Source organism: Rhinopithecus bieti, unplaced genomic scaffold (assembly GCF_001698545.2).
Source record: "Rhinopithecus bieti isolate Rb0 unplaced genomic scaffold, ASM169854v2 scaffold_28024, whole genome shotgun sequence".
NCBI lineage: Eukaryota > Metazoa > Chordata > Mammalia > Primates > Cercopithecidae > Rhinopithecus > Rhinopithecus bieti.
Window position 1 is genome coordinate 690,299 of NW_016812359.1, and position 25,441 is coordinate 715,739.

Sequence of the window (25,441 nt, forward strand, 5' to 3'; positions counted from 1 at the left end):
AAAAAAAAAAAAAAAAAAAAAAAAAAAAAAAAAAAAAAGAAAAAAAAAAAAAAGAATTGGTTGCATAGCATCTTCAGGATGCGGCTGGGAGATGATGAGTTCGAGTGGGAATGCTCCTGGTAGGATCAGTAGGTCTCTTGGGGAGATTACATCTGGATGTTTAGATTTTGGGGAAATGTGAAAGCTTATGGGAAAAGACGATTTTCTTCCAGGCAGTGGCAGTTCCTTATTTCCTATGAGGAAGGCGTTTATAGCCACACTCTGACTGAAAAGTGTGAGAATTCAAGCGCTTGAAAATTCGCCTACTTTGCATTTCCCGAAAGAGAGAAAACGTCAGGGATCCATTTCACAGATCAAGGGTATAGGAAAGTGGAGGCAGTTTGAGAGCTTCCCTGGGGTTGGAGAGGGAGCAGACGTCTGCCATCAATCCCTTCTCCTGTGCTGGAGTCTTGCAGTCCATTTTTCTCTCCGGCCGTCTTCTAACTCCTATCCCAAAATATCAAGGACATGTGACAGAGTTAATCATCAGAATCAAAGAGCAACTCCTTCAGAATTCCATCCCGCAGGAGAGGTACCGGGACCGTAGGTCTGTCGGCCCCTCTTGTAGGATCCTGAGGGTTCTGGAGGCCGAGGAGAGGCTGGGAGAGAGGGGTGGCCTGGAAGAGCTCAGTCACGGAGGTTGGAAGGGCTGTTTCCTGCGTAGGAAACTGTTGGCGACCAGAAAGGTTTTTACTTTATTCCTGGGACCAGCTGGATCTGCTTGGTTCTCAGCACCTAAACCGACTCCTCTCCCCATGCGCAAGGCACTGGGTGGAATGCAAGAACAACGCAGACTTTCTACCGGCCTCAGTGGCCCACGCCTGTGATCCCAGCACTTTAGGAGGCCCAGGAGGGCGAAACGCTTGAGCTCACGAGTTCGGGACAAGCTTGGGCCACATAGGGAGACCCCTGTCTGCAAAAAATACAAAATGCAAAAAATGAGGGGGGGAGGTGGTGCGCACCTGTGGTGTCAGCTACTCCAGAGGCTGAGGCCAGAGAATCGCTGGATCCCAGGAAGTCAAGGCTGTACTAAGCCTTGATGGCGCCACTGCACCAGCGTGGGCGACAGAAGGGGGAAAAAAAGAAAGAAAAGAGAAAGACAACAGAGCCAGGCATGGTGGCTCGCGCCTGTAATCCCAGCACTTTGGGAGGCCTAGACGGCTGGATTAAAAAAAAAAAAAAAAAAAAAAAAAAAAAAAAAAAAAAAAAAGGCAAACAAAAACAGACTTCCCTAAGCCACTGGGGGACAGAGTGGGTAGAGCAGACAGCACTTTGGTGGCACCGAGCGCGCAGTTGGCCCATCGCTGCACCGCTCCTTTCCCAGCGCCGGCGGTTTCTAACGCCAATGCCACTCCTTTGTCAGCGTCAGCGGATGCTCTCCGGCGGCAACATTCTTGGCACCAAAAGTTGTCTTAAAACACCACAGGCATTTGCAAGGGACAGGTGATCGCTGGGTCCCAGCGCCGCTGGTTTCACAACTTGGCATTTTTCCCCTTTACCCCGCGCCCCACCCCCCGCCCACCCGCAGCAAAATCCGTGAACGGAACCTGTGGTTTCTCCGGCGCACCTTCGCCGGTTGCGTACTGCGAAACTGGTGGAATCGGTGGGGTTGCCTGGCGTTTCTTGGCACCCGCACCGCTCTGCGCTTTGTGCTGTCCCAGGCCAGTCTCGGCACCGTTAGTTGCTCTATAAAGGCGATTGTCCGTCGTGGGTAGGAAAGCTGCTATGGAAAGACAGTTTTTCAGAAGTTTCCAGTAGAGCCCAACTGGTGGCTTCTCGATCGCAGAGCCACTGGTTCCGCGGAGTGGCAGCGCGTGTTTCTCTGTGGCATCCCCACGGATGTCGTCGAAATCGCATTGTGTGTTTCTCTGGCATCACCGCGACGTGGATAACGTTCTTCAGTGGCTGCGCGGTTTCCTGCACCGAGTTGCTAGTTTTGACCCGCGCTTTCTTCCAGCGAGCGGACCAGACACTTTTCTGCTGGACTGTGCACAGTTTCTTCGGCTCGGTGAGTCGCTTTCTCCATCCAAGGCCCTAGTGCCGGCGTCACGGTCGCAGCACCTGGCGTTCCTGTTGGCCCTTTCGCCAGTGGAGCGGAGTCGGCGGTTTTTCTGTTACAGCACTTGTTGTACGGAGTTTCTTGGTGGCCGAACCTCTCTTTTTTTCTCAGAGTCGACGGTTTCTTGGTGACAGCACCGTTGGTTGGGCCAAAAGGATGTTGTCCTTGACAACCCCGCCGGCTGCCGTCAAGCACAGGCTCCCGGCACTGCCATCCCCGAGCCGAGGTCTCTCGTTAGCTGCTCGGTGACTCCATTTCTCTGTGGCTACGGCGCTCATGTCGCGGATCTGAGAGATTCAAAGTCGCAGCTTGCCCAGTTGCTGCGAGCCTGGAGTTCCCGGGCGGCCGCAGCGCCGGGCGTGGGGAGCCGGCAGCTCCTCAGAGTCGCTGACAGTGGCGCTGCGCGGGCGCGGTCCCATCCCAGCGCCGCCAGCAGTGCAGCACGGGCTCCGGCTGGGCCTCCAGAACTCAGTCCTGTGGCGGCGCCGCTGGCTTCTCTGTAGCAGGACCCCGGCGGTTTCGCGCGTCGTTGGCTTCTTGGGCTTAGCACGTTTCGATTTCGTGGTGCCTGCGATTCCTACTCCTTGTCCAAGTGGGGGAATAACCACAATGTGATTTATCAGCCCAAGAAAGTCCCGACTTAGGACAAACACCGGTCTAACCCAAGCTGCGATTTCTAGGTCGCAGAAAGACACTGTTTCGCCATAGCAAGACGAAGTTATCCTGTGACTCATTTTTCAGCAGCTCCGGGTTTCCTGTAGCCTCGGATTTCTAATTATAACAACCATGGGGTCAGCCCAGCCTCAAGTTTCTTAGTTCTGGCAAGTTCTGGTTTCCTACTAGTAAGCCCTGCTTTAGCTCCGCAAGAGATGTTTAACTCCTGTAGAAATGGGGATACCAGCGAATGCGTTTTTTTGTTTTTGTTTTTTTGTTTTGTTTTGTTTTGTTTTGTTTTAGGTTTACTGATGACCTGTTTAGCAGTGTTGGGAGCTCTTATACCAAGTTCGGTTTTGCAATATCGAGTCCCGTCTTAGCTATGCTTGCGTGTTTTCTAAACTCCCGTGGAAGTCAGGAAATGTCGGCGAACGCAATTTCTGTTTTACCAAGCTCCCTTTGACAATAGTAAGTCCAGCTTAACGCGACTTTTTCCTCTTGTGGACCAAATCGGGATATACCAGCTACTACGATTTTTTAGTTGGAGCTAAACAGATTTAACCGTGACTATTTTTGTTTGTTCGTCGTAGGAAATTTAGACAGGTGCAAACTGTAGGGGTATTATATCTGACAGGGATATCCTAATCGTAGGATTGCATCGTTTAGCAATATTTGTAATTTCTTCTTTGTAGGGTTGGTTCCCTGTAATTTTTGCTTATTTTAAAATTATTTTTGTGTATTTTATTCTTAGAACGATGTTACCGATGTTTTGTTTTCATTTTTTACTTGCATTTCAGACTTTTATTATTTTAAAGTTTTATTTTTAATTTTTATTTATTTATTTTTTTGAGACAGAGCCTCACCCTGTCGCCCAGGCTGGAGTGCAATAGCATCATCTTGGCTTACTGCAACCTCCGCCTCCCGGGTTGAAGCAATTCTCCTGCCTCAGCCTCCCCAGTGGTTGGGACTACATGTGTGCGCCACCACGCCTGGCTGATTTTTTTGTATTTTTAGTAGAGACGGGGTTTCACCATGTTAGCCAGCCTGGTCTCGAACTCCTTACCTTAGGCATTCCGCCCTCCTTGGCCTCCCAAAGTGCTGGGATTACAGGCGTGAGCCACCGCACCCAGCCTGTAATGTATGTTTTTCCTGCTAATTTTGCGTGTCTCAGCTTTTTGCTCCTTGACTTTTGTTCTCTCAGGGGCCAGGGAGCCGAGCTCGGTCTTAGCCTCGCTGGTGTCAGGTCCCGAGTTCTGTCTGGCGGTTCTGCTTCCTGTGCGGAGCTGACAGTTTAGTATCAGCACGTTTGCCAGCAGTGCCCACTAGGCGTTTGCTCAGTTAGTTGCTGCACCCAACGTGACGTTTCCTGCTCGCGGGGTCCTTATGTTTTCAGTGCTGTCACTTTCTCGGTCCTAGAACCGCTAGTATCTCCTAGGAACTTCCTGAACTCCGTTTTGCGGTGAAGAACAGTGATTGCACCGAGCTGCTGTATGCACTAGTAATTCCTTGGTACCGTTAGTCGGCGTTTTTTCTGTCACAACACATTAAAACGGGTTAAAAGACCTTAAACTGATTAAACACATTAAACGGATTAAAACACATTAAAATGCTACAACACATTTTTCTGTCACAACATATTTAAACAGAGTGGGTTAATTCCTCCAAACACCGCTCCTTTCTTAGAGGACGCTGTTTCTCTCTAGCAGCACCACTTTTGGGGCCTAAACGGATGTTTGGCAATACCGGCGCTATCCGCTAGGTGCAGGCGCTTGCTGAGTTCAACGCGCCAGTTTCTCGTTAGCAAGGTTGTTGGCAGAGCAGAGCCCTAGCGGACAGTTTTCCGGGGCTCATTTCCGGAAAGAGATAGTTCTTGGCCCTTGAAGTGCTCTTTTATACTTGCGTTCCGCAGTGATAGTTCTCTGCAAGGTTTGCTTAGTGTTCGTTTCATTTTGGTTTCTTTTCTCTCTGTTTTTCTATCGGAATGACAGTTTGTTTTGGTTCTATGTACTCTAAAATTTTATTGTTTTTCATATGTCTACTAATTTTCGTGCATTTGTTACTACTGAGTTTCTTAATATCTGGCTGGCCTCGGCCACGGGCCCTGGAGAGCATAAATACCTAGAGTGATGGTAGTGCACAATGCACTCCTTGATCAGCGCAAACATTTGTTTCCTCCCGGTCTGAGGCTTAAGCGATGGAGCAACATTTTCTTGGCTTTGTGAAGCGTGTTTCGGATTCCGCAGAGGTGGCGCCAGAGCCCCAGCCTCCGCCTATTGTGAGTTCAGAAGATTGTGGTCCGTGGCGTCTCCCTTTGTATCCAGTACTAGGAGAGTACTCATTGGACAGCTGTGATTTGGGACTGCTTTCCGGTCCTTGCTGGCGGCTACCTGGAGTCTACCCGCAAAACGGACTCTTTCCTGGAGTCCAGGGCACCTTAGAACCAACTACAGCCCAGCCCGCTGAGTTCAGTTGGCCGGGGACACAGAAGCAGCAAGAGGCACCTGTAGAAGAGGTGGAACAGGCAGAAGAACCCGAGAGACTCATGCTCCAGCAGCTTCCCTTGTGCAGTCCTCCCCACCCCTGGGACAGACAGCAGGACTCCGAGGTCTCTGACAGCTGGAATGCCACCATCCTCCTGTCCTGAATTGGTGGCGCCACCTCCCGAGTTTCTCAGGCTGCCTGGAGTGGATTTGTCACCTTGGTTGTGCCGGGTTCTCTGAACTCTGGGTGTGCTGCCCACAGATCTGTGGAGCTAAGCAGCCTTAGATAGCAGCAGAAGACTTTTGGGATTCTCCTCCATGAAAAGATTCTCAGTTACCAAACGTCTTCACCTAGAAAATAAAAATACATTAAGATGTGCCTTCATTGCTGGTTGTCAATTTTTAAAATATCTTTTGCTGATGAATCTCCCTTGTTTCGGGTCGCTTATTACTTGCAGTTTCCATATATTTTAAACATTTGTATTTATTTTATTATATATTTCATTTTTATCTGTTTTAACTTTGAGAAATCTATTTTATGACTAGAATTCTTAGAGTTTTGGCAAATTTAAAATTTGTTTTTTCCATTTTATTTTCAAATCTTACTCCTTTTTTCTAATTACTGCTTTCTAAATGTATTTTTTAATTTAATTGTATTGCACATATTTTACGTTATGTCTTTTTAAATTCAATTGTTAATTTTATTTTTGTTTTAACAGCTGTCTTTTTTTCAGTATAGCAATTCATTGTGTTTTACACTCAGGAATTTTATTGGCAGTCATAAGACTGAGGGGTTTATCAATCTTTGCTATTTCTCATGGTAAGGAAGGAGACCACCCCTCATATTGTCTTATGCCTAATTTCTGCCTCCAAAGAAAGAAGAAGTAAAAACTAAAAAGGCAGAAATGAAATCCACAGGCAGACAACTCGGCCCGGCACCCTGGGCCTGGTAAAGATCGACCCCTGACCTAACCGGTTATGTTATCTATAGATTCCAGACATTGTATAGAAGTACATTGTGAAACTTCCCACTCTGTTCTGTTTCACTCTGACTACCAGTGCATTCAGCCCCTGTCATGTACCCCCTAGCTTGCTCAATCAGTCACGACCCTTTCTTGTGAAACCTTTAGCGTTGTGAGCCCTTAAAAGGGACAGAAATTGTGCACTTGGGGAGCTCGGCTCTTGAGACAGGAGTCTTGCCGATGCTCCCAGCTGAATAAACCCCTTCCTTCTTTAACTCAGTATCTGAGGAGTTTTGTCTGTGGCTCGTCCTGCTACAGTGGAAGAATCACACAATTACTTATATTAATACAACTGCACAGATGACCAGTTCTTAATATTACTTATCAGGCGAGGCAGCGTGGCTCACGCCTGTAATCCCAGCACTTCTGATAGCAGAGGCACAGGGATTGGCTGAGCTCAGGAGTTTGAGACTAGGCTGGGCAACAGGGTGAGACCTGTCTCTACAAAAAATACAAAAATTACCCATGTGTGGTGGTATGCACCTGTAGTCCCAGCTACTTGGGAGGTTGAGGTGGGAGGGTCCCTTGAGCTCAGAAGATGGAGGCTGCACTGAGCCGGAAGGCACCAATGCACTCCAATGGAGCGAGACCCTGTCTCAAATAAGTAAGTAATTTAAAAGATTACTTATTCATGGGTCTCAGGGCTAGCAGTGTTTCCTGTGTCTTTTTCTTTGGAATAATAATTTAGTGTGGTTTATAAGATAACTACCAATTACTTAATCGTACCACAACTTTGTTTAGTAATTCCGGTAGACAGAGCAGGTCTGGGTTGGCCTTGCCTGATTTGTCTGTCTTCTCAGTTTTAAACCTCCTACATGTCAGAATATAGCCCTGATTGTGGTTTCTCTGCATAGGGAATCCAGATTTAAGCAGAACAAGTATCAGTTTATTTCGCCTGTGATAAAGAGCCTTAAGCCTGTGTTCAAAATATCTTATTCTGAGTGAGTCCTGGATTAGGGATTTCTTAGACTAACAAGTCCATGCTTCCATTCTAAGTCCCCCCGTGAATGTGATTTCTTAGGCTCGAATAAGTCCAGATTGAGTCGAAACCAGTACTAGCATAGCCATCCCTGCGACTTCTTAGTCCCAGTAACTTTTGGTTTCATAATAACTTATCCTACTTTAGTTATGCCTGAGTTTTAAATATAGAAGTCCGGGCATGTCGGTGGAGATCTTTTAGGAGTAGCAAGTAGCGGTTTAGCAGTGCCTGCAGTCCCTTAGTTAGAAGTCCTGGTGAGACCAAGCAGATATTGATATAGGCGTGACAGCGATATCACAGCTGTGAAACCACATTGTTTAGAAGTGTTTGCATTTTCTTCTTTGTAGAGTCAGTTTTCTATGTTTTTCTTGGTTTTGAATTTTCATTTTATGATTTTTTTCCAAATGTATTGTTTTATTTTATTTTCAGCTAACTTGCCCTTTTGAAAAACAACGGTTACTAATTTTTCTTTTGTCAACCCTCAGCTTTATGCTGTCTGGTTTGTGACGGCTTATGATCCCTGGAACTAAACACTCTAGTCTTTTCGCCTTACTGGCCTTTCGTGGATGGCATTACCATGCTAGATGCTCCTTGTTGGTTGCACTACCAGTTGCTTCTGTGAGGCCTGCTAGAGCCCAGGACATTGAGGTGCTGGGTGACCTGTTTCCTCGGTTGTGTCTCTGATAGGTTCAACCACTCCGCGGGTTCTTGGTTCATCCGGCTGTGTTTTGGAACAAATGCTGATTCTTCCTGGGAGCCGAGTGTCTCTCAGTCGCATTCCTAGCTGTTTTCTTCAAAGGCGGCTGTTTCTCCTGGTAGCACCACTTGTTGGCGACATCAGATGCTTTCCCCCATGGCAGTACTGGTTGTTGCATGGAGTGGCCGGTTTCTCACTCGCACTGTGGCAGCTGGCAGTTATTCTGTGGGGGCGCAGCTCTCAGCAGCTTCCCTTGGTTCTTCGTGTCAGCTGTCCCTGTACCGGTGTTTGTGGCGGTATTTCTGTCTGTGTTTTTTAGATAACAATGCCGTTCCTTTCTCTAAAACCAGCTATGTCTGAAACCAGCAATTTCTCTCAGGCACAGAGTCCTCGGTTTCGCAGAGCCTGTTGTTTCTAGGTTCCGGAACTGCTGTTTGCTCCGTTCCAGCGACATTGCACCCAGTACCGTTAGGTGCTCCTTGTTGGAGTTTTGAGACAGCGTTTTGAGATAGGTGCACCAGCACTCCAGACCTGACACCTGAAGAAAGCATTATCATTTCAAGCTCAGTAGGGGCAATAGAATGAGTGGTGTTAGAGAAAGCAAGCAAATGCTTGAAGAAAGGGCCACTCCACAGTATTTTTGGCTTTCTCCCCACCTTTTTTTTTTTTTTTTTTAGACAGGGTCTGGCTTTATCACCCAGGCTGGAGTGCAGCGGCACAAGCATGGCTCACTGCAGCCTCAACCACCCAGGCTCATGCAATCCTCCCTCTCTGTCTTTCAAGTAGCTTGGACTGCAGGTAGGTGACACCATGCCTGGCTGGCTGATTTTGCAATTTTTTGTGGAGATGAGTTCTCACTCTATTACCCAAGCTGGTTTTGAACTCCTGGCCTCAAGTGATCCTTCTGCCTCGGCCTCCCAAAGTGCTGTTGTTGCAGGGGTGGGCCACTGCAGGGGGCCTATTTTTGACTTCAGACAAAACAATTCAATACCAGGTCCAGGTGAAACAAAGCAAGACAGTAAGTTACTAATTCGCATCTCTGAACAGCTGGTGTCAGTTCCAGTGCCTCAACTCAATGGGAAGCCTGCAGGCAAAATTAGTTCTCCAGTGCAGTCCATACAGGTTACTTCTTGCAACATAGTGCTGACTGAAGAGTGGTATGCGGATCTAAAGAGGCAAACTGATACTAGCTGGCAGTGTCTTCATGTTGATCAACCTAGTCAGAATGGTAACTTAAGTTTTTTGGGGTTTTTTGTTTGTTTGTTTGAGACAGTCTTGCACTGTCACACAGGCTAGAGTGAGGCGGCATGATTTCGGCTAGTTGCAAACTCCACCTCCTGGGTTCAAGTAATTCTCCTGACTCAGCTTCCCCAGTAGCTGGGATCACAGGCATGTGCCACCACACCTGGCTAATTTTCCTGTATTTAGGAGAGCCCAGCCTGTGCTGACCAGGCTGGTCTCCAACTCCTGGCCTCAAGTGATCTGCCCACCTTGGCCTCCCAAGGTGCTGGGATTTCAGGTGAGAGCCACCCCACCTGGCCTACAAGAGTAACTTTTTTTTTTTTTTTTTTTTGACATGGAGTCTTGCTTTGCGCCCAGGCTGGAGTGCAGTGGCACAGTCTTGGTTCATTGCAAGCTCTGCCTCCTGGGTTCACGCCATTCTCCTGCCTCAGCCTCCCGAGTAGCTGGGACTACAGGCGCCCACCACCACGCCCGGCTAATTTTCTGTATTTTTTAGTAGAGACGGGGTTTCACCTTGTTAGCCAGGATGGTCTCAATCTCCTGATCTTGTGATCCGCCTGCCTCCGCCACCGAAAGTGCTGGGATTACAGGCGTGAGCCACCGCACCCCGGCCGTAATTTTTTTAAACAAATGGTTTAGCACTGCCTGGAATCATTTTAGTCATACCAAGTATGATTTCTCAATAGAGAATCTCGCTCTGGCTATGCTTGTAGCATAGCCTCATGTAGAAGTTGGGGTGTCTAGGCTACAGGACATTTTTGGTGTTGCAAATATCTGTTTATCCATGGCTATTTCTTCTTAATCCGAGGAAATTTCGGATAGGCGCAAGAGGCACGGGTTTAGTGCTAATGCAAATACAGTGGTAGGATATATCGCTGCGTTCAACACTGTTTGCATTTTCTTTGTAGGGTTCTTTGTATGTTTTGTATACTCAAAAATATTTTTTTGATGTATCTTGTTCTGGGAGGGAGGTTACTGGTGTATTTTATTTTCATTTGTTTGCTTTAAATATTTCGTTACTTGTTTTTTATTTAAATGTTATGCATTTTAGCTTTTCTTACCCACTGCCTTCCCCAGGATAGTAAATGTGGCATATTTCTTCTACTGAGTTTGAGTACCGCGTCTCAGCTTTATGCTAACTTGCCTTCTCCCGCCCCGCCGTGGAGCCGAGTTGGTGCCTGGTCTCTAGGGTTCTTTTCCGCAGTTCTGCTCCTATGCCGAGCCAGCGGTTTCGCATCAGCACTTTCGCTAATAGCGGAGACTCGGTGTTTTCTCGGTTACTGCACTGTTGTTAGCGCTGAACTAAACAACGTTTCAGCCGGACGCGGTGGCTCACGCCTGTAATCCTAGCACTTTGGGAGGCAGAGGCGGGTGGATCATTTGAGGTTAGGAGATGGAGACCAGCCTGGCCACCTGGTGAAACCGGTCTCTACTAAAAATACGAAAATTAGCCGTGCGTCGTGGCGCATGCCTGTAATCCCAGCTACTGGGGGTGGGGGCTGAGGCAGGAGAAGCACTTGAACCCCGGAGACAGAGGTTGCAACGAGCGGATATTGCGCCACTGAACTCCATCCTGGGCAACAGAGCAAGACTCCTTCTAAAAAAACAAACAAACAAAAAAAAACCCAGAACGTTTATCGTTCTCAAGACTCAGAAGTTCTTTGTGGTATCGCTTCCTCTGTCGTAGCACCGCCACTTTCACCGCGCTGTGTGTCTCGCTGTCTCAGCACCGTGATTGGCCGAGACTTTCTTGGGAAGGGCTTGTCCTCGGCTTTTCTGTCACAGGCGTATTCCACTGGGTAGGCGCTTTCTCGGTGGAAGCACCGTACAACCTTTCAACCCTCGATATTTCTCAGAGACCACGGTTTCTTAGTGGCAATACCTTAACTGCGCCAAAAATAAAGTTTGACGCCGGCTGCACCGCTGGTTGTTCAGTGTCGGCACTTGATATTGATGCAGGATTTTGCCTCCTTAGCTCAGCTAAGTCCGGGTTCTTGTCTCAGGATCAGGAAGAAATGGGCACGCGGATATCGAAGAGTGGAGTAGAATTTATTAAGCTCCTATAAAAAAGAGGGGTCCTGAAAGAGGGTTGCCGGTTGCCTCCTTCGCAGTTGAATACAAAAATTTTATATGAAAGCTGATGGAGCTGGGTTCCCTGTTTGTGTATGGCGAGATTTCCTGGTGGCTCCACCCACCCCCATTCCCCCAGTGAGCATGTGGGCCCTTAGTCTGCTGCAAACGTGAGTTTAGGCAAGTCCCCTGTGCAAGTTCCCTTATCTGCACAAAACACCTATCGGAGGTTGTCTGGGGACCCTTCCCTTACAGTCTCCCTAAAATTGGCTAACTCCTTTCACTATGTCCCAGTACCCCCGCTTCCTTGGACTGGCACTTTCTTAGTCGCAGCACGGATCATACGTCCAAGCAGGATTGATCTCGGTGGCAGCATCGCTGTGGGTCGAGCCCGCCGCTTCTCCCAAGCAGTTTCGTTAGTTTTGGGGTCCTAGCACCGCTAGTGGTAACATAGCGGCTCTTCATGGTCGTGGAGTTGCAGGACGTTTGCCAACTCCACACCACGCTGCCTGTCTAGGTTCGGCTAGGAGGCAAAAAGAACAGACTCCTGCAAAGGAAGAACCCCGAGGGTTGGATATTTAGGAGTCCTTTGCAGTCCTTCGTCTGGGATGCTGCACTTGGCTTTCTCCTCCCTCTTGGAGAAGAATGCATATTTACTTCTCTCCACTCTCCGGGTTGCATTGTCCAGGGATCTAGACTACTTGACATTTTAGAGCTTCTACTGGATCATCCTTTAGAAAGAATTATCAGTTACAATAATGTCTATCCATCTTCTTTAAAAAGGTTTGCCTTCATGATTCTTTGTCAATGTTTGGTGTCTTTCTCAATAAATAACAGAGAAACATCAAATGTCTTTGGTTTCTTTTGTTTTGTTTGATCGTTATTGTTTTAGGATTAGGACCAAGTCAGAGGTGTGTGGCTGGGTAAGGAGTACAGGTAGGGAACAAGCTGAGGCACCTCCTGCTTACATTCCCTGATTCCTGGACCCAAGCACATACTTGGTAGGGCTGTCTTTAGCCAAAAGCTACCATCTTTGCAAGTTCTTCCTGGGCTCTGACAAGTACCTGGGAAGTGGTGCCATAGTCCCCAACTCTACACATTGCTTTACTGGAAGATGGGTTGTCAGACCAAGTTGACTAGTTGAAAGGCGACTGGGGCAGGTTAGGTAGGCAATGGTTACCTAAAGGCTGTAAAACCAAGTGACTAGACCTACATACCTTGGTGGTGAAGACCTAGGAAACCAGGTCTCATGCTTTGACTCAAAACCCAGCTCCATCACTTACACACTAGAAGGTGTAACATTTCAGAAGTAAATTCAAATCTTATGCTTCATATTCCTGATCAGTAAACTGAATGACATATTACACGAATCATGGTGTCCACGTTTTTTCTAGGTTATACTATTGAAAGATCTTAGAACACTCTAGCACAGTGTAAATGTTCATTATATATTAATTACAATTACTTTTTATGATTTTTTCAGTGATTTTTTTAATACCCCAAATCACCAAACCCAAACCTGAATCCACTAAAATGTCCTAACACCCTCATTTTGAGACAACTCGTAGTTCTCCATGCTAAATTCTTCATGGGAGTAATAAATTCAGTTTACTGAACTACAAATTCAGTTTCTGGTGGTCTTTGGCTAAAGCATATTCACTCACATGAGAAATTAATGAAAATGACATCTAGCAGGGATATTAATGGTTCTTTAATTACTTTGGGTTCATTTCTGATTGGCCTTTATTACTAATAAAGGTATCGAGAAAGGCAAGAAATAAAAAAGTTTAGAGGGTGCTAGGAATTTTTTTAAAAAAATCTTCACCACCCAGATTTGTGGAAGGAGAAGTAGTTTCAAATAGTTCTGTAATTATTTGAAACTGGAAGTATCAAATAGAGTCCCATAAGAATAAGTTTCTGTATTAGCAACTTGGAAGTTCCTAGAGTTATAAAAGGTGACGTTTTGTATTTTTCTTAAAGAGTATACATTTTGCATCTATACTTACTTGTAAGGAGATCCTGGCCAAAAATATGATAAAGCTATGTATTGTGACTATTATTTTCTTATTATTAGAAATTCTTCACTCTTTAATTTTTGTCTACCACCATTCTTTCCATGTGGGAAAACCTTTAAAGGATCCAATCCAAGGCCAGGCGCGGTGGCTCACGCCTGTAATCCCATCACTTTGGGAGGCCGAGACGGGTGGATCACGAGGTCAGGAGATCGAGACCATCCTGGCTAACACGGTGAAACTCTTGTAGTCCCAGCTACACGGGAGGCTGAGGCAGGCGAATGGCATGAACCCGGGAGGCAGAGCTTATAGTTAGCCGAGATCATGCCACTGCACTCCAGCCTGGGTGACAGAGCGAGACTCCATCTCAAAAAAAAAAAGGATCCAATCCTCAAAGAAAGAAAAAAACCCTTTGATTATGATTGTGCATGATAAGTTTAATTGATACACCTATATTGTCTTGAAAATACAGTATTTAATTCCTTCCTTTCTTCCTTCCTTCCTTCCTTCCTTCCTTCCTTCCTTCCTTTCTTTCTTTCTTTCTTTCTTTCTTTCTTTCTTTCTTTCTTCTTCTTTTTTTTTTTGAGACAGAGTCTTGCTCTGTCGCTCAGTGGTGTGATCTCGGCTCACTGCAACCTCTGCCTCCTGAGTTGAACCGATTCTCCTGCCTCAGCCTCCTGAGTAGCTGGGACTATAGGCACGTGCCACCACAGCCAGCTAGTTTTTGTTTGTTTGTTTTGTTTTGTTTTGTTTTAAGACAGAGTCTCGCTCTGTAGCCCAGGCTGGAGTGCTTTGGCAAGATCTCCGCTCATTGCAAGCTCCGCCTCCTGGGTTCAGTCATTCTCCTGCCTCAGCTTCTGGAGTAGCTGAGACTACAGTCGCCCGCCACCACGCCCAGCTAATTTTTTGTATTTTTAGTAGATACAGAGTTTCACAGTGTTAGCCAGGATGGTCTCGATCTCATGACCTTGTGATCCGCCCGCCTCGGCCTCCCAAAGTGCTAGGATTACAGGCGTGAGCCACCGCACCCTGCCTGAAGTGAAATCTTTACTGCTGCAATTGTTTGGTTGAATGCATGGAAGAGGTGGAAGCCCCGGTAATCTTCTGCACACAGCAGAAGCCTCCGTCTAAGCAAACGCCTGCTGAACTGAGGCTCAGACTGATGCCTCAATTCTTGTTTATTTATTTAGAGACAGGGCCTTGCCCTGTCACCCAGGCTAGAGTGCAGAGACATGATTACAACACTCCATCTCAAAGAATAAAATAAAGTGAAAGTTTAATGTATACTAGTATGCTAGCCAGAATTGAATTGTTTTAATCTACATTTCTTCGATTTTAGTGAGCCTAAACTTATTTTTCCTATAGGTTTGAAGGACACTTTTCTCTTCACAGAAATTAACCTTTTGTCAGCAAATTAAAATATTTTCTGAATTTTCTTTAACTTTCAAATTTAATTATATGCTTTCTTTTAAAGGGGAAAGTGAGCAAAGAATATTTAGCATTTATATATTCAAATGTTTCAATCTTTTTCTTTGAAAGTTCAGAGCCTACATTCATTTTTTTCAATTAATTTTTTTAACGTGATAAAATACAAATAAGAGAAAATTTACCTTTTTAACCATTATTAAATGTACAGGTCAGTGGCATTAAGTATATTCACAGTGTTGTGCCACCAGCAAACTGAAACTCTATACCCATAAACAAAAACTGCTCATTACCCACTCCCTCCAGTTCTTGCAAATCACCATTCTACTTTGTCTCTATAAATTTGTCTACTCTAGGTACCTCACACAAGTGAATCATGCAGTATTTATCCTTTTTGACTGGCTTGTTTCACTTAACCTGTTATCCTCTGGGTAAATCTATATTGCAGCATATGTCAGAATGTTCTTCCTTTTAGAGGCTGAATAATGTTCCCTTGGATATATATATTCCATTATGTTTATTCATTCATCCATTGATGGACACCTGGATTTCCTCCATTTTTTGGCTTTCATGAATAGTGCTTTTATGAACACAGGTTTATAAATATCTATCCAAATGCCTGCTTTCAAATATTTGTGTATATCCCCAGCAGGAGAGTTGCTGGATCACATGTTAATTCTATTTTTGGAGGAACTGTTATGCTGTTTTCTATAGTGGCTGCATCATTTTATATTCCTGACAACAGTGCACAAAGATTCCAAGTGCTCCACATACATACTAAAGCTTATCTTCTGTTTTTTTTTTTTTTTTTTTTTTTAAATAATAGTCATCCCAGTGGGTGGGAAGTGGTTATATTCACTTTTGCACTTGGAAAACTGGCAACAAAAGCCAAGGGCATGGCAAAGTGTAATAAAATGTGTAAAAAAATTAAAAAAAAAAAAAAAAAAAAAAAAGCCGGGCACAGGGGCTCCACAGCCTGGTAAATGCCAGCACTTTGGGTTTGAGCCGAAGGTGGGAGGATCCACGAGGTCACGGAAGATCGAGACTATCCTGGCTAAATCGGTGAAACCCCCATCCTCTACAAAACCAGACAAAAAAATTAGCCGGGCCATGGTGGAGGGCCGCCTGTAGTCCCAGCTGTACCTCCGGGAGGCTGAGGCAGGAGAATGGCGAGAACCCGGGAGACAGAGCTTAAAGTGAGCCGGGATTGCACCACTGCACTCCAGCCTGGGCGACAGAGCGAGACTCTGTCTCAAAAAAAAAAAAAAAAAAAATTACTTACTTTGAATTTAGTGGTGTTTGAGCCAGGAGATGTGCCAACTACCTCAGCTTCTCAACAGGAAGCTATGGCTCTGGGAGGTGCCTCATCTCTCTTTAGAAGGTTTCACAGGAAGTAGTAAGAAAGGGTGAAAAGAAAGGCGGAGCTTGGTCGCTCACACCTGTAATCCCAGCACTTTGGGAGGCCAAGGCGGGCGGATCACCTAAGGTCAGGAGTTCAAGACAAGCCTGGCCAACATGGTGAAACCATGTCTCTACTAAAAATATAAAAATTAACTGGGTGTGGTGGTGCCCACCTTTACTCCCAGCTACTCGGGAGGCTGAGGCAGGAGAACTGCTTGAATCTGGATGGAGGTTGACATGAGCCGACACAGTGCCACTGCACTCCAGCCTGGGCGACAGAGTGAGACTTCGTCAGAAAAAAAAAACACACAAAAAAGCACCTAGATACTTTCCATTCCCTTATTTTGCTTTCTGATCCATAAATGTTTTCTTTTTTTATTCTCCAAGACACCAAGAAAGAAATTTTTTAAAAAATTCTGCAAGTTACTTAAGTTTTAAAAGATCTGTTTATATAAGACCTGAATGAAAAATGCAAGTTTTAATTATTATTTATTCTTAATCATTTTGTATTTTTTCTTGTATTATTTTATTTTATTTGTTTGTGTGGGGTTTTTTTGTTGTTTTTGTTTTTGTTTTGAGATGGAGTCTCACTCTGTTGCCCAGCCTGTAGTGCTGTGGACCGATCTCGGCTCACAGCAACCTCCACTTCCTGGATTCAAGCGATTCTCCTGGCTCAGCCTCCCAAGTACCTGGGATTACAGGTTGGCACCACCACCCCCAGTTAATTTTTGTGTTTTTTAATAGAGACAGGATCTCAACATGTTGGCCAGTCTGGTCTCAAACTCTTGACCTCAAGTGATCCACCCGCCTTGGGCTCCCAAAATACTGGGATTACAGGCATGAGCCACCACACCTGGCCTTACTTGTTTATTTTAAAGATGGGAGTCTTACTGTGCTGCCTTATTTGTTTATTCTAAAGATGGGAGTCTTACTGTGCTGCCCAGCCTGGTCTCAAACTCCTGGACTGAAACAATGCTCCCACCTCAGCCTCCTAAGTAGCTGCTACTATAGTACTACAGGCAAGAGCCACCACACCCAGCTCCTTAGATGTTTTCAGTGTAAATTTCTTACAAAACTTTTATAGGGGCTTTTCCTTCTTTAAAAAAAAAACAAAAAAAAAAAAAAAAAAAAAAAACTGGCCATTAGAGAGAAGTATGACATTGAGTAAGACAGCAATCATTGTCCTTATTTTAAGATATATTTTCATAACTGGTACATGCACTTATATTTGTTTATCCACTTGTTTATGATACTGCATTAAACACTAAAATTGACAGAGTCTATTTTTTTTTTTTTTTGGAGACAGAGTCTTGCTCTGTCGTCCAGGCTGGAGTGCAGTGGCATAATCTTGGCTCACTGTAACCTCCACCTCCCAGGTTCAAGCAATTCTCCTGCCTCAGTCTCCTAAGTAGCTGAGATTACAGGCATATGCCACCACGCCCAGGTAATTTTTTTCTTTTTTGAGATGGAGTCTTGCTCTGTTGCCCAGGCTGGTGTGCAGTGGCACGATCTCCACTCACTGCAAGCTCCACCTCCTAGGTTCATGCCATTCTCCTGCCTAGCCTCCTGAGTAACTGGGACTACAGGCACCTGCCACCACGCCCGGCTAATTTTTAGTAGAGACGGGGTTTCACCATGTTGGTCTCGATTTCCTGACCTCATGATCCACCCGCCTCTGCCTCTCAAAGTGTTGGGATTACAGGCGTGAGCCACCGCCCCCGACCAATTTTTGTATTTTTAGTAGAGACGAAGTTTCACCATGTTAGTCAGGCTAGTCTCAAACTTCTGATCTCAGATGATCTGCCCACTTTGGCCCCCCAAAGCACTGGGATTACAGACATAAGCCACCTTGCCCAGCCCACAGTCCAATTTTAAACAGTTATTAGTTCAGAGACACATGGTATCCATTTTGTGTTGTTCAATTTCTCTCATTCCAGCTCCCTTTACATATCTTGTTTTAAATTATTATGTTTTCCCCATTCCATCCTGCCTTCTAAAACCATCTCATCATAATCTCAAGTCTTTGTGGCCCTGTATGCTATATTTTCTGATATCATTTCCAATTTTCTTATCCTTTCCTGTGATTTCCATTTTTTGCAATTCGTCTTTGAAAAATTGTAGAGTTTGGCAGTCTTCTCATTTTGTTTTTGTTGTGCCTGTGATGATTTTTTCAATGTCTTTCCTTTAAGCTCTGTTGGACTTGAGCGCCTGTGATTTCTAAAGTCGTTTCCAACAATCTGATTCTATGCTGCCCTCAAAGCCCTCATCTCTATGGCTAACATAGGAAATGAAAGCTCAGTTCCCAGAGTACCCAAATGCCAGCCACTGTCATCTGGATGGAGCTCTGGAAACTGAACTGTTATTTATTTTGGAGGCCACATTGACTGTTTCCTTTGTGGCTAAAATAATCAGTGAAGATAGGGAGGAAAAGAAAAGCAGACTGTGAGACTTCAGAACAGGAAGTGAGAATGGTCACATGGGAAGCTTGCTCCATGTATAAATCACAAAAACACTTTCCAAATCTACTTCGAAAATGTATTGCCATTCTCTTATACTGATAATTGATGTTTAATCAATCTAACAAGAAGTACAGTCTGGGCGTGGTGGCTCACACCTGTAATCCCAGCACTTGGGAGGCTGAGGTGGGTGGATCACTGAAGGTCAGGAGTTTGAGACCAACATGGAGAAACCCTGTCTCTATTAAAAATACAAAATCGGCCAGGCATGGTGGCACATGCCTGTAATTCCAGCTACTCGAGAGGCTCAGGCAGGAGAATCGCTTGAACCCAGGAGGCAGAGGTTGCTGTGAGCTGAGATCTCACCATTGCACTCCAGCCTGGGCAACAAGAGCGAAACTCCATCTCAAAAAAAAAAAAAAAAAAAAAAAAAAAAAAAAAAAAAAAAAAAAAAAATGCATTAAAAAAAGTGCTATTCTTGCCTTCCAGTTAGATAGTAGCACCTAAGCTCCTCTATATTCAAGTTTAGAACTGTCTCTGTGTGAAAGGAAAATGGCCTCATAGCTGACAAAATTAATGCCAACATTGAGTTTCTGGGTTTTAGTTTCTCATATCTAAGGTGACAAAAAAGTTTTAGTGTCCAAAGGGTGATTGCTACTACATGTTTTTTCATCTCTTTCTGAAGACACTCATTTTTTTGTGCCTGGCACACTGCAGGTTGAAGCTATGGAGATGCATAAATCTTTGCCCTGGGATATCTGCAGGAAAGAGTGAGTCTCAGATGCCGCAGTCCCTGAGATGGTAGAGACTGTGAGAGCATAGCCTCCCTGGGACAAGTATGCACCAGTGACATACTTGAGCCTTCAGTGTTGCTGGATTTCAAAATCTTGCTGGATATTTAGTTTTGCTGGACCCAATCCATGCGGATTCTTGAGGTTGGCGGGCCCCAGATTGGAAGAATTCTCCAACTGCTGGGAATGTCCAACCCGGAGCTGATGCCCTGGAATGCCATGGTTGTCAATTCAAAAAGCACAGGTCTGGGGATCTTCCTCATGTCAGCCTACATTTAATTTCCAACTCCACCCTGTTAATGTAAAATTCAGACCATTGTAGAAACATTTATTGATGATTGCTCTCTGCTCTCAGCAGGGAGGCCAAGCTCAGTTTCAAGAGAACCCCAGGACAGTGGACCACTGCCCCTTCCCACCCTGTTGGTATCCATAGCTATTCAAAGGCTCCCTGGAGTTCAGCCTCCAGCTCTGACCTGGTTCCCGGCCCCTTTCATGCCCCTGCTGACTTATATGTGCTTCCAATCCTGACTTTACCCACCCAAAATCAATTCCACAGGTGGAAAATATGAAAGAAGGCTTTAATAATCATGTACAAAGAAATATGAATTCTGAGCAGGCCTAAAATTAAAGTTTTTTTGTGTGTGTGCATATTATTGATTGTGTGAATAGAATTTTTCCGAATGAAAAACCTTGAGGGCATTGAGAAGATGAAGAACAAAATATGGAAGGATCTCCACTGCAGAGACTTCCAGCTCCAGGCAGGGCACAGTCCTATGAAAGTCCACTAGAACAGCATGAGGGCCTCCACTGGGGTGCGTGAGCTCCTTCCAGGGCATCATTTGAAAAGGGTGGTGCTATGAGCTATGAGCTACGAGCAAGTTCCTTTCTTTTCTGAGTTCCAGTCTGTCCTAAGCCTTAGTTTTTAGCCATTTCTTGTGGGCAGTCTGGGCTCTGGGCTCTTAGGCTTGCTCTGGGCATCTATCTATCCACCTTTGTTGGCTGTATCTCCTGGCTGGTTCAGGACCCATTAGGCTTTGTTATCTATAGCCTTACACTTATTTTTCAAGTGAGCGTAGCTCTTCTGTGATTTCAGCCATTGGTCCCTAGACATATGGGTCTCAACAGCATTTTTGTCCCCTTTAAACTCCAAGAATGACTTTAGCCTACGTAAGCACAGCCTGAATGCACTGCAGTTCATATTTGGACAGAACTGGGAACGTTGGCAGTGGCAGCTCAGTGCAGTGAAGCTGTCCAGTGCCCAGTCCCTGCTTATTTTAGGTTTAGGTCAGGTGGCATATGGGCTCTGGACATGTTGCTTTCGAGACAGTTCTTCCAAAGATGATGAATGAAACCCCATATTTTAATCTCCTGATCAGGCCAACCTATATGGCTGGTCTAGGAAAGGCAGTAAATGATTCAGTTTAGTACTGAGTGTGCTTATATAAATGTGTTCTGTCTTATACAGAATGGCAGACACTAAAGTCCAAACACTTGGGAGATGATCACTCATTTGCCTGGAAAATTTTCTTCAGGACTTGATACAATTAAGGTGAAAATTGTATTTTTCAGAAAGACACAGTTGAAAGTCAAAAGGGTTGTTATGATTGAATCAGACAAGAACAGTGTAAATGAGGGAAATTCCATGGGGAATAGAGTACAGTTACTGCCGGTGTCCATTGTAGGGGAGAAAAAATAATACTTTTTCCTCACCCACTGCAAGGGCCATGGCTGACACTCTCATAACAAAACACAGATTAACAAGAGAAAAGCACACACAAATTATTTAACAAAGTTTTCTATGACAAGGGAGGCCTCAGAAATGAAGACCAAAGACCCAGTGAAAATATGTATTTTATGCTTGGATTCTATGGATAGTCATGTAGAAGTATGATTGGACAAAAAGTGTATTATCTAGTGCTATTAAATTGGGTGCTGGGGAACCCAGAAATGGTGGTCTGTTCAGATGCTTTTTGGCCTCTGTGTCCAGGGAAGGACCCTCTGGAATGAGGGTTTATGCCCTACCTTCAGGGGAGGTAGGCCAGATAATTCTTTAATGGCCAGCTACCACAGAGAAAGGCATAGTGTGTATGGTAGTAGTGAACTTCTTGCTTCTGTGGTTTTCTTAATTGCCAAGGTACCATGAAACCTCCTTATGAAGTTTTACAGTTCACAGTCTGGGTCTCTGTGTTATCTGGTTAGTCATTAAATGAGTCTCTCAGTCCTGAGGATAGGTCAACTCAGTTAAGCAGTTAACAGGACTGTCTCAAGTCAGGTGGTGGGATTGCAGAATGGCTTCCACCAAAGTTAGGCCTGTATATGATACAAGCAATCATTCATTTAGTTAGAGTTATTTCTGGCCGGGCACGGTGGCTCACACCTGTAATCCCAGCACTTTGGGAAGCCGAGGCGGGTGGATCACAAGGGCAGGAGTTCGAGACCAGTCTGGCCAGTATGGTGAAACCCTGTGTCTACTAAAAATACAAAAATTAGCCAAGCGGGTAGTGGCGCCTGTAGTCTCAGCTACTTGGGAGGCTGAGGCAGGAGAATCACTGGAACCCAAGAGGCGGAGGTTGCAGTGAGCCAAGATCGCGTCATTGCACTCCAGCCTGGGCGACAGAGTGAGACTCCGTTTCAAAAAAAAAAAAAAGAGTTATTTCTATTGAAACAAAAGAAAAACAAAGGTTACTGGTTAGAACCGTCTATTAACTCAGTTTGTTGAGTCCAAAGGGCAGTCAGTTGAGAAATTTCTAGATTTTTAGCTTGAATTATCTTCAGTTTGAAAGGGGGCAGGCAGTGGCAATCTGACAGAATTTCCTGGTTTGGAGTTTGCATGAGGTGTTCTGGTGAAATTCCTGGGTAGTCCATACATGAATTGTGGTGATTTCTCTGCAGTCTATATTAAACCATGCAGCTTCAGTTTACAAGACTTCAGGAAAAGTGTAGTTTAGTTTTAGCAATTCCAAGTCAGAAGGGTAGAAGAAAAATCTGAAATATTAGTTTGAAGAGCCATACTGAGCCTGTTTTGTTTTGTTTTGTTTTTTTGAGATAGAACCTCACTTTGTCATCCAGTCTGGAGTGCAGTGGCACGAACACGGATTACTGCAGCCTCCACCTCCCTGCTTCAAGCAATCCCTCTACCTCAGCTTTCCAAGTGGCTTAGACCACAGGCATGTGCCACCATGTACTTTTTGTAAAGATGGGGTTTTGCCACGTTACCCAGGTTGGTCTCGAACTCCTGGGCTCAAATGATCCTCCAGCCTTGGCCTCCCTAAGTGCTGGGATTACAGGCCTTAGCCATGGTGCCCAGCCCATAGCCAGATCTTAAAGGCAGCAAATAAATCAAGATCCAGTCTCGATTTCAGGTAAATGACAGAACCTCAAAAACAATGGGCTAGAATCTAATAATAGGTACACTCTAGGGTTTTATTCTAAAATTTTTCTCTCTCTAATTACCCCATTTCTATCAAACATCATCAAAGTATTTTGTTGTCGTTGTTGTTGTTTTTGTTTTGTTTTGTGTTGAGACGGAGTTTTGCTCTTGTTGGCCAGGCTGGAGTACAGTGGCACGATCTCAGCTCACTGCAACTTCTCTGCCTCCTAGGTTCCAGCAATTCTCCTACCTCAGCTTCCCAAGTAGCTGGGACTACAGGCTCATGCCACCATGCCTGGCTAATTTTTGTATTCTTAGTAGAGACAGGGTTTCACCATATTGGTCAGACTGGTCTTGAACTCCCGATCTCAGGTGATCTGCCTGCTTTGGCCTCCCAAAGTGCTGGGATTACAGGCCAGAGCCACCGTGCCCAACCATCAAAGTATTAATAAGAGTAATTTTTTTTTTTTTTTTTTGAGATGGAGTTTCACTCTTGTCACCCAGACTGGAGTGCAATGGTGTGACCTCTGCTCACTGCAACCTCCGCCTCCCGGGTTTAAGCAATTCTCCCCCGAGTAGCTGGGATTACAGGTGCCTGCCACCATGCCCGGCTAATTTTTGTATTTTTAGTAGAAATGGGGTTTCCCTATGTTGACCAGGCTGGTCTCAAACTCCTGACTTCAGGTGATCCTTCCACCTCGGCCTCCCAAAGTGCTGGGATTGCAGGCGTGAGCCACCGCACCTGGCCAAGTAATTTCTTTACAAAATAAAGTTAGTGTCATTAAACTTGGCCTAATTATGTACACAAGTGCGACTGGAATAGTGGTTTACCACATAAGCTCTCTTTAAGTTTCTGGACCTTATCATAAGGAATCTTAAATTACACTTTAAAAACCCTCTGGTGGGCCGGGCGCGGTGGCTCAAGCCTGTAATCCCAGCACTTTGGGAGGCCGAGACGGGTGGATCACGAGGTCAGGAGATCGAGACCATCCTGGCTAACATGGTGAAACCCTGACTCTACTAAAAAATACAAAAAACTAGCCGGGCGAGGTGGCGGGCACCTGTAGTCCCAGCTACTCGGGAGGCTGAGGCAGGAGAATGGCGTGAACCCGGGAGGCGGAGCTTGCAGTGAGCTGAGATCGGGCCACTGCACTCCAGCCTGGGTGACAGAGCGAGACTCTGTCTCAAAAAAAAAAAAAACCCTCTGGTGGCTGGGAAACCAAAGCAAGATCTTGCTATCATACTTTGCCTGCAATACCTATAGATTTCGGTGAATTCTCCTTTTGTCAAAGGCCTCCAAATATCCTGGGCCTGCCAGGAAGTGACATTTCTTACTCACCTGTAAGGCCAGGAACCCTTGTAAGCCAGGCCAATTTTTCATGTCTGAGTGTGTTGTTTCTGTTCCTAAAAACCATGAAAGAGCTTTCGCTCATCTGCCCTGGCCCTCTGCAGACTGCTCCGCCGGTGCTGTGCCCGGGCGCGGGGGTGCTCTCGGCCAGCGGCCTCTGAGAGCGCCCACTGGAGTGCCCCAGGAGCCGGAAGGCGGCGGTCCTCGCCGGGACCCTCCTGTGGGCCCAGGGGGACAGAAGTGGCTCTCAATCCAGCACGTGCACATTGAAGCAAGTTAAAGGATTTAACATGAAGCACAGAAGCAGATAGTGCCTAACAGCAAGCAGTAGTTGGTACATATTTGCTGAATGGGGCAGCACTTCCTTCTCTCACTGCTGCTGAGATGGCAGAAATTAGTCAAATTCAGTACAAAATGCAATATACTGAAGGCATTAGTCAGCGAATGAAGGTCCCAGAAAAGTTAAAAGTAGCACCGCCAAACGCCGACCTGGAACAAGGATTCCAAGGAGTTCCAAATGCTAGTGTGATAATGCAGGTCCTGGAGTGGATTATTGTCGCAGGAAATAATGAATATGTTTCATTTTCAAGACTAGCAGATTTTGACCTTATTCAGTCAACTCCCTTTAAATCCATGACACTAAAAAACACCACCTCGTGTACTTACACTAAGTGAAAGACCACTAGATTTTCTGGATTTGGAAAGACCTGCAAAACCCCTCAAAATGGAGAAATCTGTGCAGTTGGCAAACTAAAAAGAGAGCGGTCTGTGAGTGAAAATGCTGTTCGCCAAAATGGACAGCTGGTCAGAGATGATTCTCTGTATGGCATTTCAAATATAGATACAACAATTGAAGTAACGTCAGATGACCTAACTGTTGTAGATGCAGCTTCACCAAAACGACAGATAATCAAACTAAACAGATGTTTACAACTTCTGGAAGAGGAAAACAGAGAACGTGCTAAAAGAGAAATGGTCACGCATTCAATTACTGTAGCTTTCTGGCTGCTTAATAGCTGGCTCTGGTTTCGCCGCTAGAGGTAACATCAGCTTTCAAAAGTATTGTCTCAGCAGCTGGAAATATAAAAGATTTGCAAACTTCAAAAAACAACATGAAAGAAATAAAACAGTGATATTACATTCAAGATGGTAACTCTAAATCTTTATTCTAAGGATGGAAATATAATATATCTTGGGTTTAATCCCGGTCTCCAGAATTTACCCAAGGCCACAAGAAATTAACAGCATGACACTATCTAAAAAAGAAAGAAAGAAAAAAACCGAAACCAGACTTTCCTAAGCTTTAGGGGACAGACATGAGAATTGAGAGTGGGTAGAGCCGGCAGTACTTTGGTGGCACCGAGCGCGCAGTTGGTCGGTGACTGTACCGCTCCTT

General features: G+C 45.2%; 1 protein-coding gene and 2 pseudogenes across 1 annotated transcript; all 3 read left to right on the forward strand.

Moving 5' to 3' along the window:
* LOC108544732 (annexin-2 receptor-like) overlaps positions 1 to 25,441 on the forward strand; it is a 53,612-nt pseudogene that overhangs the window by 22,552 nt on the left and 5,619 nt on the right.
* On the forward strand, positions 3,844 to 5,677 carry LOC108544733 (annexin-2 receptor-like). Its single transcript, XM_017895984.1, is given in 2 exon segments — positions 3,844 to 5,364; positions 5,367 to 5,677. Coding segments are annotated over 2 exon segments (570 nt in total). The 5' UTR covers positions 3,844 to 4,946; the 3' UTR covers positions 5,519 to 5,677.
* LOC108544734 (mitochondrial fission factor pseudogene) lies at positions 24,397 to 25,083 on the forward strand (annotated as a pseudogene).